Here is a 14,152-nt window from a genome sequence, read left to right on the forward strand (position 1 = left end):
AGTACTTATATTTTGATAAGGAGAAGACAAGTGAGTTATGTGATTTGATTATCATCCTTCATGCAGTTTGTATGACTGAAGGACATATGACAGATGTATTTCTAGGCACAAAACCTGCAAAATTACACTTCAGTATAAGCCGACCCAAATACAAGCCGAGGCACCTAATTTTACCACAAAAACTGGGAAAACTTATTGACTCGAGTATAAGACGAGGGTGGGAAATGCAGCAGCTACTGGTAAATTTCAAAAATAAAAATAGTTATTAATAAAATTACATTAATTGAGGCATCAGTAGGTTAAATGTTTTTGAATATTTATATAAAACCGTAATTTAAGATAATAAAAAGGCTTTAATAAGATAAGACTGTCCAGCTCTACCTATATATAAGTATAAGCTGACCTGAATATAAGCCGGCCAGGACCCTCACTTGAGTATAAGCCGAGGGGAGCTTTTTCAGCCCTAAAAAAAGGGCTGAAAAACTAGGCTTATACTCGAGTATATATGGTAAGTGCACAGAAGAAAGTTGCTAAACAGCTGAATTAAATCAGGCTGATTTAGATAAATACTGCAGTTCAGATGCTCAGCTTGAAGCAGGTCATATTTTATGCAGATCCAATTTGGAATGTGTCCAAATCTGAAACACCCCTTGTTCTGCCCTCCATAGGGAATATATGTCTTTATTTTTGTATACATTACAGCTCAATTACAGTAAGTTTCAATGGACGTATTGAAACTTACTGAGGTCTATTACCCTTGTTTTCTTTTTTTAATTATCCAAGAAGCTATATTCTTAAATGTAGTGTCCTGCTATGTGCATCAATTGACCTCAGGGGCTTTTTTCCAGATATGCTTTTTGTTTTCACAAAGATATTGCTTGGGAAGCTATTAAGAGCTTTTCAGTTTCAGTTGTTTTGAGCTGTAATGGTTGAATACAGAAATTTGCTTCAATGATCCTTCAGCTTGACACTGTCAATTTGGCAGGAAGTAAAATTACACTTTTGCTTTTTGTAGCCATTAAGTGATTCTGAATGTGCTGTGATGAATGCCTACCATTGTTAGAGCACATTTACTTAAAAGTGCAATGCATTGTTATATTTTGGTAGAAAAAGGAAGAAAAAGGAGGCGATAGGGCCACTGCAAGGAGAAGATGGGGTGATGGTGTCAGGGGATAGGGAAAAGGCAGAACTGCTTAATGCCTTCTTTGCCTCGGTCTTCTCACAAAAAGAAAGCCATCTTCAACCTCAGCAACATGGAATGGACGAAGGATTGGGGGAAATCCAACCCCAAATAGGGAAACAAGTTGTCCAGGAACACCTGGCCACTCTAAACGAATTCAAGTCACCAGGGCCAGATCAGCTACATCCCAGAGTATTGAAGGAACTAGCGGAAGTTATTTCAGAACCACTGGCAATCATCTTCGAGAGTTCTTGGAGAACAGGAGAAGTCCCAGCAGATTGGAGGAGGGCGAATGTGGTCCCTATCTTCAAGAAGGGAAAAAAGAACGACCCAAACAATTACCGTCCGGTCAGCCTCACATCAATACCAGGCAAGATTCTGGAAAAGATCATTAAAGAAGTGGTCTGCAAACACTTAGAAACAAATGCGGTCATTGCTAATAGTCAACACGGATTTACCAAAAACAATTCATGCCAGACTAATTTGATCTCTTTTTTCGATAGAGTTACGAGTTGGGTTGATACAGGGAATGCCGTGGATGTAGCGTACCTGGATTTCAGTAAGGCCTTCGACAAAGTCCCCCACGACCTTCTGGCAAACAAACTAGTTACATGTGGGCTAGACAAAACTACGGTTAGGTGGATCTGTAATTGGCTAAGCGAACGAACCCAAAGGGTGCTCACCAATGCGTTGTCTTCATCATGGAAAGAAGTGACAAGTGGAGTGCCGCAGGGTTCCGTCCTGGGCCCGGTTCTGTTCAACATCTTTATTAATGACTTAGACGAAGGGTTAGAAGGCACGATCATCAAGTTTGCAGACGACACCAAACTGGGAGGGATAGCTAACACTCCAGAAGACAGGAGCAGAATTCAAAACGATCTTGACAGACTAGAGAGATGGGCCGAAACTAACAAAATGAAGTTCAACAGGGACAAATGCAAGATACTTCACTTCGGCAGAAAAAATGGAAATCAAAGATACAGAATGGGGGACGCCTGGCTCGACAGCAGTGTGTGCGAAAAAGACCTTGGAGTCCTCGTGGACAACAAGTTAAACATGAGCCTACAATGTGATGCGGCAGCTAAAAAAGCCAATGGGATTTTGGCCTGCATCAATAGGGGTATAGCGTCTAGATCCAGGGAAGTCATGCTCCCCCTCTATTCTGCCTTGGTCAGACCACACCTGGAATACTGTGTCCAATTTTGGGCACCGCAGATGAAGGGAGATGTTGACAAGCTGGAAAGCGTCCAGAGGAGGGCGACTAAAATGATTAAGGGTCTGGAGAACAAGCCCTATGAGGAGAGGCTTAAAGAGCTGGGCATGTTTAGCCTGCAGAAGAGAAGGCTGAGAGGAGACATGATAGCCATGTACAAATATGTGAGGGGAAGTCAAGGGAACAAGCTTGTTTTCTGCTGCCCTGCAGACTAGGACACGGAACAATGGCTTCAAACTACAGGAAAGGAGATTCCACCTGAACATCAGGAAGATCTTCCTCACTGTGAGGGCTGTTCGGCAGTGGAACTCTCTCCCCCAGACTGTGGTGGAGGCTCCTTCTTTGGAAGCTTTTAAGCAGAGGCTGGATGGCCATCTGTCGGGGGTGCTTTGAATGCGATTTCCTGCTTCTTAGCAGGGGGTTGGACTAGATGGCCCATGAGGTCTCTTCCAACTCTACTATTCTATGATTCTATGATTCTATGATTCTGTTTATAAAATGTAATACATCTCTAAAACACTGGGTCTTAAAACCATATAGCTGCCGGTCTGTTTCCGGGCACAATTCAAAGTGCTGGTTATGACCTCAAGCGTAAATGGTTCAGGCCATGCTATTTGGCTGACCTTATCCCATTATATAAACCTGCCTGGGCTCTGAGATCTTCAGGAGAGGCCCTTCTCTCAGTCCCATCTCCATCTCAAGCTTGTTTGGTGGGAACGAGAGAGAGGGCCTTCCTTCTCAGTGGCTGCCCCTCAACTCTGGAATTCCCTGTCCAAGGAAGCCAGAATGGTCTCCTCTCTGCTGACCTTCCAGCAGCAGGCTAAAACCTTATTCAGGCAGGCTTTTAAAGATGGTGTTTAAGATCTAGTCAGGGGGCACTGTGGTTTTTAACTTTGAATATGTTTTGATGGATTTTAATAGTAAAATTTTAGTGCTGTTTGTATTTACTTCTGTTTTAAAGTTTGTATATTTGTATATTTTAAATTTATACTAATGCTTTTATGTTAGGCTGTTTTGAGTCATATTTGCGGAGATAAAGCGGGGTATAAATAAATATAATAATAATAATAATAATAATAATAATAATAATAACAACAACAACAACAACAACAACAACAATGATCTGCCAACTGCAAAAGGCCACCCTACTGGGATCTGCACGCATCATCCGAAAATACATCACACAGTCCTAGACACTTGGGAAGTGTTCGACTTGTGATTTTGTGATATGAAATCCAGCATGTCTATCTTGTTTGCTGTGTCATACAATAAAATAATAATAATAAATTGTGTGTGTTTTCAAATAATCTTGGTTTAGCATACCAGGAGTGTACATTAGATCTATTATTAGACCTCCTATTTCCTTCAACTCCTCCTCAATACTTTACTCATCTGCTTAACATCCACTCTAAGCTAAGGTTTTGAAACAGCAGAACCACCTTAGCATTCATTATCCCTAATATCTGATCTTAGTTAATAAAAAATATTTTGAATCTTTATTTTAGATTTATAATAAAGGCTTTAACTTAAAGAGTTCAGGTTATAAACATTTAACAGATGAATGAAAAAGGAGTATATAAGTCTCACACTCATTCCCAACCTGATCAGCTGGAAGGAATGATAAAGAATAATTATTGCTTAGTTTTTATCTTGAGTTTTTTTCAATTTACTATGGCAAATGAAATAGAAAGCACCCCCTTAGCTTTTCTTCAAATATAGTTCAGGGTTACTTTTCTTACCTGAGACTATAGTTATTCTAGCTTCTCTGAGTCTGGATCTACACTGCCAAATAATGCAGTTTCAGAATGCAGTTGAACTGGATTATATTAATCTATACTGCCATAAGTTCAATGCACCTTCATTATATGGCAGTGTCAACCTAGCCCAAGATTCTGGACTGGTACAGACTAGTGGTACAAAAGAAGATTTTAAAGATAGAGGCAGCTTGTGTTCACAACAGAGACAACAATATACTTCATTTAATAAGAAGCCATAATTTCCTAACAACAAGTCAAGAACTGGGTTCCTCAACTACAGCCCACCTACATGTCACCCACGGCCAACACAGTTTTCTTAAAATAGCATGCATCTGATTCTTCTCCTACGGCAAAGAACAAGTTCCAGGTTTATATATCTGTCTTCCCATATTTCATGAGTGCAAGATGGAAGAGCTATTTCCAGAGACACATTTGTTTTGCAAAAGGCTACTAGTTCTCTTGGCAAGTGGAGCTTCACAGTCTAATGTCTGTGGATAGGCAGGCTTATACCAGAAATATATACAATTGTATCACAAAAGAAATATACTATGTGACTTTACTCAGAAGACTCAAGTTCTACTCTTAGAACTTTTCACCCTCTGAATGGCCAGTTGAGCTCTAGTGGTGGCTATTGGTGCAGCCCTGTTGGGGCCTGGTCAGCACTATATACTGCTCTGTACCCAGGGTCATTAGATACAACAGTGGCCAAGACAGTTCCTATTTGAGACCCAGGCTTAAAGGTTGATGGAAATCCAGATAATGAGTTTTACAGTGTCCAAATGATGGATTTCACATGGTGTCTTGCATTGCCCTACAATCACCTGCTCAAACACCTTTCCCAGAAAGGAGATTAATCTTGCTTGGGTGATACTAGGCAAACCACTTGTCAGCTCCATATCTGCAGTACATGGATAGTAATACCTTGCAGGACAAATAGCATTACAACAGCATAATGTTTGTGAAGTATTTCCAGTTCTCTAAAAAAAAAGTAAATAAATGCCTTTTCCTATGCCTACATATTTAATCCTTGTTACAGATATTCAGCTAAACCTTAAACATTTTCCATCAAGATACTTTGTATATATTCTACAAGTATTATATTTATACTTTCTACAGCACAAGAGAAAATAATTTAACTACCCTTGCACTGAAAACAAACTTTCTTAAGAGTTCAAATGGTACAATTGCATTTGCTGTTGGTCACCTTGCTGCTGTACTTTACACCAAATAGGCCCATTACAAAAAAAAGTGCTCTAGATGGCACTATATGAAAAAGTGATGATCATGATCATCATCTCTTACTCATTGCATTGCTTTTGAAATGTGTCAGTGTTATGTTCATCCCAAATATCCTTTAGTACATAAATGGGTTCCTGTAAGTTGTTATTCTTATTTCTAGTATCTTCCATATTACACAATTTTAATACGAGATTTGAATCCTCATAGCACTGGGGAGAATTAGTTCATTCCAGCATTTTGTGGTTATATATATTTAAGGAGGGATGGGAGCAGGAAGAGAGCGAGAGAGATTTCATTTTCACCTTCTGTCCAAACTTTCCCCCAAAGAATGGAAGATAAATGGAAGGTGAAAGATATAATTTTGAGATATCAAAATGAATAATTACCATTTGCTTTTGTTATGATGGCGCTTTATATCATCAGCATTGCTGGACCTCACCTTTTGTTCCAGCTAGGCGTTGCAGATGATTTTAAAATGCTGCTGGTTAGCTGTAGAAGTGAATTCATTGAAAAACTATAAATTAGTAGTTGGAGATTTATGTAGTTGCTCGGTGCAGAATGAGCTAGTTCAATTACCCGTTTACTTCAGCTGATATATGGCTTGAAATGTAACAGTGTCTGCTGCATTGACACTGTAGCCATTCTGCATGAAAAGGTTTTCATGCAAAAGTTATAAACGGTTGTGTATTACAGAATTAGTTGGACCTATTTTGAATCGTTTATTTCACTTTAGAAGTCATTGGATTCTACATTAAAAATAAGATGATGTTAAATGTGTTTACTCTCTTGAAGAAAGTTATGGTAAATGTTGAAATGTGGGATCAAAGTGAGGGATGCAATCAAAATACAGAGATCTGGAACTGGGAAGTCCTGAAATAAGAGAGTATCGGGCTGAGATAGAATTCTTGTTTTATTATCCACCATCATGTTGACTTTGACTTATGGTGACTATGAATGAGAAAATTCCAAGTCACACTGTCATCAACAACCCTGCTCAGGTCTTGCAGACTTGGATGTGGTTGTCTTGATTGAGCCTGTGTATCTGTGATGGAGTCTTCCCCCCCCCCTTTTTTCTTCTACTTTTACAAGGCATTATTGTCTCCTCTGAGGAATCATAGAATCATAGAATCATAGAATAGTAGAGTTGGAAGAGACGTCATGGGCCATCCAGTCCAACCCCCTGCCAAGAAGCAGGAAATCGCATTCAAAGCACCCCCGACAGATGGCCATCCAGCCTCTGCTTAAAAGCCTCCAAGGAAGGAGCCTCCACCACAGCCCGGGGGAGAGAGTTCCACTGTCGAACAGCTCTCACAGTGAGGAAGTTCTTCCTGATGTTCAGGTGGAATCTCCTTTCCTGTAGTTTGAAGCCATTGTTCCGTGTCCTAGTCTGCAGGGCAGCAGAAAACAAGCTTGCTCCCTCCTCCCTATGACTTCCCTTCATGTATTTGTACATGGCTATCATGTCTCCTCTCAGCCTTCTCTTCTGCAGGCTAAACATGCCAAGCTCTTTAAGCCGCTCCTCATAGGGCTTGTTCTCCAGACCCTTAATCATTTTAGTCGCCCTCCTCTGGACGCTTTCCAGCTTGTCAACATCTCCCTTCAACTGCGGTGCCCAGAATTGGACGCAGTATTCCAGGTGTGGTCTGACCAAGGCAGAATAGAGGGGGAGCATGACTTCCCTGGATCTAGACGCTATACCCCTATTGATGCAGGCCAGAATCCCGTTGGCTTTTTTAGCTGCTGTATCACATTGTTGGCTCATGTTTAACTTGTTGTCCACGAGGACTCCAAGGTCTTTTTCGCACACACTGCTGTCAAGCCAGGCGTCCCCCATTCTGTATCTTTGATTTCCATTTTTTCTGCCGAAATGAAGTATCTTGCATTTGTCCCTGTTGAACTTCATTTTGTTAGTTTCGGCCCATCTCTCTAGTCTGTCAAGATCGTTTTGAATTCTGCTCCTGTCTTCTGGAGTGTTAGCTATCCCTCCCAGTTTGGTGTCGTCTGCAAACTTGATGATCGTGCCTTCTAACCCTTCGTCTAAGTCGTTAATAAAGATGTAGAACAGAACCGGGCCCAGGACGGAACCCTGCGGGACTCCACTTGTCACTTCTTTCCATGATGAAGATGACGCATTGGTGAGTGTCAAGACCCAGGCTGCAGAGCACCAATAACCATGCGCAGAGACCAGAATCTATCTAATATCTTTATTAAAGGAATATAAAAAGTCAATAAAAACAGGTGAAGAATAAAGTTCAGAAGTAGACCTTTCAGGAAAGGTCAAATATAGTCCAGGAAATTAATGTCCAATATGAGATATTAGAGTCCAAAGTTATAATCCAATAACCGAAACACACACTTGCCGAGCAAAGTGTGGGGAAATGACAGGGTCCTTTAGTCCAATAGAGCTTGACAACAAGGCTGGAGAGCAAAATAGATTCTTGGCAAACAAGGCTTGATTCAAGGCAACAAGAAGCAAGAGACGAGAACAGGGTCCGTGGCGAGGTCCGTGGCAAGGTCCGGGGAAACAAGGCAGGGTTGGAACAAGAACAAGGTCCTGGAAACAAGGAACAGGAGTAGCGTAGTCCACACACGATCTCACTCCCGAAGCTGACGAATTGACTCCGCAAGGATTCCCTTGCGGTTAAACACCTATATAGGATCTTGTTTTCCCGCCAAGGAACACTTTCCCTGGGGAACAAGAAGTGAAACCCATACTGTGTCCAGATGCATGACTCCTTAAGATTTCCCAAGGGAAACAGGCTTAATCAGCTAATTGTCTGGCAGCAATTCTGGTGCTTCTGCGATTCGCCTCCCTAGCGCCTCTATCTCGATTATAATTATCCCGGCGAGAAAACGGGGGAGATTTCTGCTCAAGGCTTGTTTGGCTGACTTCTTGTGGGCAAACATCTTGCAGGTGCAAGGGCTCCAATTCTGGCTGAAACGGTGGGAAACCCAAGTTGTTCTCTTCATCTGCCACAATAGTACTAGGAACGGGACTACATGGCCCATGAGTCATCACAGTGAGCACCCTTTGGGTTCGTTCGCTTAGCCAATTGCAGATCCACCTAACCGTAGTTTTGTCTAGCCCACATTTTACTAGTTTATTTGCCAGAAGGTCGTGGGGGACTTTGTCGAAGGCCTTACTGAAATCCAGGTACGCTACATCCACAGCATTCCCTGTATCGACCCAACTCGTAACGGTATCGAAAAAAGAGATCAGATTAGTCTGGCATTACTTGTTTTTGGTAAATCCGTGTTGACTATTAGCAATGACCGCATTTGTTTCTAAGTGTTCGCAGACCACTTCCTTGATGATCTTTTCCAGAATCTTGCCTGGTATCGATGTGAGGCTGACCGGACGGTAATTGTTTGGGTCGTTCTTTTTTCCCTTCTTGAAGATAGGGACCACATTCGCCCTCCTCCAATCTGCTGGGACTTCTCCCGTTCTCCAAGAACTCTCGAAGATAATTGCCAGTGGTTCTGAAATAACTTCTGCTAATTCCTTCAATACTCTTGGATGTAGCTGATCTGGCCCTGGGGACTTGAATTCGTTTAGAGAGGCCAGGTGTTCCTGGACAGCTTGTTTCCCTATTTGGGGTTGGATTTCCGCCAATCCTTCGTCCATTCCATGTTGCTGAGGTTGAAGATGGCTTTCTTTTTGTGAGAAGACCGAGGAAAAGAAGGCATTGAGCAGTTCTGCCTTTTCCCTGTCCCCTGTCGCCATCACCCCATCTTCTCCTTGCAGAGGCCCTATCGCCTCCTTTTTCTTCCTTTTTCTACCAACGTAAGCAAAAAAGCCTTTTTTGTTGTTTTTTATGTCCCTGGCAAGCCTGAGCTCATTTTGTGCTTTAGCCTTGCGAACCTTTTCCCTACAGGTGTTGGCTATACGTTTGAATTCTTCTTTGGTGATTTCTCCCCTTTTCCACTTCTTGTGCATGGCACTTTTGAGCTTTAGCTCAGTTAGAAGTTCTTTGGACATCCATTCTGGCTTCTTTGCACTTGTCTTATTTTTCTTCTTTGTTGGCACTGTTTGCATTTGCGCCTTGAGTATTTCACTTTTGAAAAACTCCCATCCATCCTTAACTCCCTTGTTTTTTAATATTGGCGTCCATGGAATGACGCTCAGTAATTCCTTCATTTTTTGGAAGTCAGCTCTCTTAAAGTCGAGAATGCGTGTTTGACTTGTCTTAGTTTCAGCATTCCTTTGTATTGCAAACTCCAGGAGCACATGGTCACTTGCCCCTAAGGATCCAACCACATCAACTGTGTTGATCAGGTCTTCCACATTTGTTAAGATTAGATCAAGAGTTGCTGATCCTCTTGTTGCCACTTCTACCTTCTGGACCATAAAATTGTCTGCAAGGCAAGTGAGGAATTTGTTGGACTTTGTACTCTTGGCTGAGTTTGTTTTCCAGCAGATATCGGAATAATTGAAATCGCCCATGACTACTATATATCTCTTCTTTGTGTTATGTATTTTCATGATATTTCTAGAGTTCAGCAGTCTCAGTGTATTCATCTTTGCTTCAAAATACTGTTTGGCTTGATATGCTCTGTATCTGTCTTTTAAAGCAATTGATGGTATCCGTAGAACTCCTTCACTGTCCAGGTTTCACCACCATACATAGAAATTGGAGATAACATGGCATGAATACTCCTAATCTTAGAGGCATTTTCACCATTCCCCACTGAGTTTATACAATCTTATCAGCATTATCCTTTTTAAGTGAACATGGAAAACTAGTTTATAAAGTGAAAAATTCTAAAGAGATTTGAATACAGAATTTTAATTTGTTTATCTTTTGTTCATTTATAGGCTGATCAAATAATGTTTGCATTGCATTTTGTGAAGGGAATGCATCCTGAACTTTTTCAAGATAATGTAAGTGAAATAGTAATGGTTCCTTTTTAAAATTTAGCACTAATACTGAAAAGTATTTCTAGATGTTTTGTATTTGCATGAGATTATCAGGAGAAAACTTTCTCTCTGACCCACCACCATGACTCCACAGATGGCAGAGATGTGCAAGAGAGATTTGTTGGTGGCTTCCCCTAGACTCTAGGGCAGTGATGGCGAACTTATGGCACACATGCCAGAAGGGGCATGCAGTGCTCTCTCTCCTTATTGCCTGCCCGCTATTTCACAGATCCTCACACTTATTCTGGTAATCACCTTCCCACCCACTTGCCTTCTCACCATGCCCTTGCCTACTCATCCCCTTCTCACTTGCCCACTCGCTCGCTCACCCCTCACTCTCGCCTGCTTTCCCACTCGCCATCCTGCCCCCTGCTTTCTTGCTCACTCTCCCACTCACCCCCTGCCCCCCTTTGCCATTTCCTCCGCTCACCATCCCCATCCCAGTCGATACTCAGACTGTAAAAGCTTCTTCATCACTGCTCTAGGGGAAGCCACCGAAGGGGGAATGCCAGATATTGAAGTTGGTGCCATTGTAATGCACAATAAGTTAATTCCACTGAGAGAAAGAAATCAGTGAGTGGAATTCACATTTTAAAGATTTTTTTTTTCAGAATTCTTAGAGTATAGGTGAGGTGCCAAACAACTGGAGAAGGTCAAATATTGTCTCTCTTTTCAAATAAAAAGGCAAAAAATGTAGATCAAGGAAACTATAGGGCAGTCAGATTGACCTCAATATCAGAAAAAATATTATAAAAATTATACAGGAGTTTGTCTGCAAGTATCTTAGTTAGTTATAATGCAATGATCAGTAGGAGCCAGCGTGATTTTGTCAGGAACAAATCCTGACAAACTAATTTTACATATTTTTGCTATCAGGTCAATACTGTAGTTTTCAAGTTTTTTACCATAGTGTTCAGAACTCCCTCCTCCTTCAGCAGCAGCCAGGACAAAGGCGGTCTCAACCATTTCAGGGGTGGTGTGGCATTTGCCAGCTCAGATTGGCCCCAGGATGTGGGTAGTGTAAATCTGCCCTTAGTCCCAACCAGAATCAATGAAACTTACACCAAGTTCTATTCCGTAATTGGATCTATTCTACAGAGGATTGAGAACTGAATTTGGCCATTTATTTCTTTGGTAATGTAATATGTAAGATAATTTATGTTTTCAAAATGTCCATGCGTACATTATGTTGTACCTTTTGTTTTTTCTCATTCTTTCAACAGGAATGGGACACATTTACTGGTGTAATTATTGGTGACATGTTAAGAAAATCTGTGAGTTATCTTTTATATTACATATAAATTATATATTTTGTTATATCATGTACTGTCCTGAGCTCCCTTAGATGAATGTGTGGTACATTCAGCCCTCTGTGCTGCACAGAGAATCCATAAATCCAGCCAATCATAGCTTGAAAATATTGGGGTGAAAATCTCAAAACCACAACTGGATTTTGCCATGCACTGAGTTCTACACTGATGTGTAGGCATATCCTATTGTAGCCTCCCATCATTTCACAGATCCTCACGCTTTTTCTGGCCAGCGGTTTTTGCAATTTTATATAAAGGGTGCCGTTTTACTGTGCCATTGTATACAATCGGTCTTAAGTATCTATGGATTTTGGTATCTGTGTTGGGCCATGGGACCAAACTTCATGGATACTAAGAGCCCACTATATATAAATGAAGATGTTGTGTCTACTGTTATTACTATTATAATTGACAAATAGTGATATACTGAAGATGTGTGGTTCGTATTTAGATAATTGGACAGACAGACAGACAGACTAAAAGGTTGTCACAAAGTATGGCATTGTAGATGATACTGGAGTGCAACTCAATCATTGTTGAATTTGCTAGATAGGACTGATGGGGCTTGCAGTCTAAAAACATCTGAAGGTCTGTACTTTGCCCACCTTTGTTATAAAAATATCCACATACATGAGAGAGTGAAATAATGTCAGCATCATGAAATTTTTAAACAGGCTTTTGAGGTTGACACTCTGGCACTTTAGTTATGAAATTGATGGCAGCTAGTTTTATCCTTAGGTGTTCTGTGTTTTTAATTTGTGCTATTTGGATTTTATCTTATATGTGTTGATTGTGGTTATTATAATTGTATGTGATGATATTTTATACTCATGTATCATTTTATATTGTATGCTGCACCTTGTGGTGCTTTTGTAATCCCCCCCCCCCCCGTGTCCCTTTGGGGAGATGGTGGCCAGATATAAATAAAGTTTATATTGTTGTTATTATTATTATGCTGCTACTTTAGGTTTGTGCATCCATGGGCATGATATTTTAGACCTTTCTTTTTATGGTTTCCTCCCCCACAGTTGCTTTCTTAAATCATAGAAATTGTGATTTAAATCATTATTCTGCCAAATAAAGCACTTTTAATTCCTTTTTACAGGCAGTCTCCGAATTACAGACATTGACTTACAAACTTGTCATAGTTACAAATGGGGGTGAGACAACAGGAAGGGAGAGAAATTTACCCCCTAGGATGGGAAATTCACTCCTGAAAGAGTTATCATTGGGAAAAGATGTCACATCTGAAGCTTTCTCATCAATTCATGTTTCCACAACAAGCTAAATTTTTCAAAATCCAGTTATCACAGGGACAGAAATTGAGGTGAAATCTGAACAGGGGTACAGATAGCAAAACAAACCCCAAGGGATGTCAACCCTTCCCTGTGTTATCCAAAGCTTATATATATTTGGTTGGACTTACACTTAAAATTGTACCTGTTCCGACTTAAGAACAAACCTACAGAACCTATCTTCATAACTTGGGGACTGCCTGTATTTCAGAATGCGAAGTTATGTTTTTCTCTCTCTTTGAAAGCAGTGGAGTGCTTTGAAAGAAGCGGATCTTGAATTATTAAATAATGTCTGTTATTTATATTTGAAAATATATATGTAACATTCACAGTCCACTTTGTATTTATTTTATTAAGGATTCCCAGAAAAGCATTCGAGACCAGATACCCTCTTGGATTGAACAGGAAAGAACCTGGGCAGTAGCAACACTGAAGGTATTATTACATTTATATATTACATATATACTAAGGTCTTCTAAGAAGAAAAAATGTAAAGCGTTAATGCAATAGAAACTGAAATAAATATTACTAATTTGAATTTCATTTGTTCCAAAGTCCAAAGTCTATTTAAACTACACCCAACAAGTCTGTCGGGTTGTTATAGTGTTTTCTTCCTTTTCAGTGATGCAGAAATTAGTTTTACAGTATATTGTTCAGGTACAAGTGCACATTTCTGCATAATAAATAATTAGACCGGACTTTCAGAATGTCTGTATTCATTGCTTTTCCTTTCTTTTTCTTATTAGGCATAAATAGGACAAATAGTTTGAATTAAATAATATATGAATTAAATGAAATTTCAAATTCCAACAAATAATATTTCAATAGTATTACACAACATATGCATGCATATGCAACATATGTAGGGAGATTAGGTTGCTCCCTCTCTACCTTCCTTCAGGAAACAACTGAAGACTTGGATGTTTCGGCAGGCCTTTGGAGAATACAGTCATTAATTAATCAGCTCCAGAGGGTTTTTAATAATCTATCCCGTTTTTATTACTATTTTACCATTTATGTGTTTTAAATGCAATTTTTTATCCTGTTTTTTTTGTTTTAATTGATATATTGTATTACTGTTTTATCTTTTATAGTGTGATTTGTATTATGTTGCCTATGTTTTGTTCTATGTTGTTTGGGCCTCTGCCCTATGTAAGCTGCCCCGAGTCCCCACGGGGAGATGGTGACGGGGTATAAATAAAGTTTATTATTATTATTATTATTATTATTATTATTATTA

The 14,152-nt window shown here is 40.1% G+C and overlaps 1 protein-coding gene across 3 annotated transcripts in view; it reads left to right on the forward strand.

Moving 5' to 3' along the window:
- The window catches only part of dync2h1 (dynein cytoplasmic 2 heavy chain 1), a 205,090-nt gene that overhangs the window by 108,747 nt on the left and 82,191 nt on the right, over nt 1–14,152 (forward strand). For all 3 annotated transcript variants that reach the window (XR_010004055.1, XM_003219289.4, XM_062974574.1), the window contains exons 72-74: nt 10,206–10,271; nt 11,531–11,581; nt 13,270–13,347. Coding sequence is in view for 2 of the 3 variants with exons in the window: in XM_003219289.4 (XP_003219337.2) it covers nt 10,206–10,271; nt 11,531–11,581; nt 13,270–13,347 (195 nt within the window). In the remaining variant the exon portion in view is untranslated. The remainder of the gene's footprint in view (nt 1–10,205; nt 10,272–11,530; nt 11,582–13,269; nt 13,348–14,152) is intronic.

The sequence above is a fragment of the Anolis carolinensis genome, chromosome 3 (genome assembly GCF_035594765.1).
Source record: "Anolis carolinensis isolate JA03-04 chromosome 3, rAnoCar3.1.pri, whole genome shotgun sequence".
Lineage (NCBI taxonomy): Eukaryota > Metazoa > Chordata > Lepidosauria > Squamata > Dactyloidae > Anolis > Anolis carolinensis.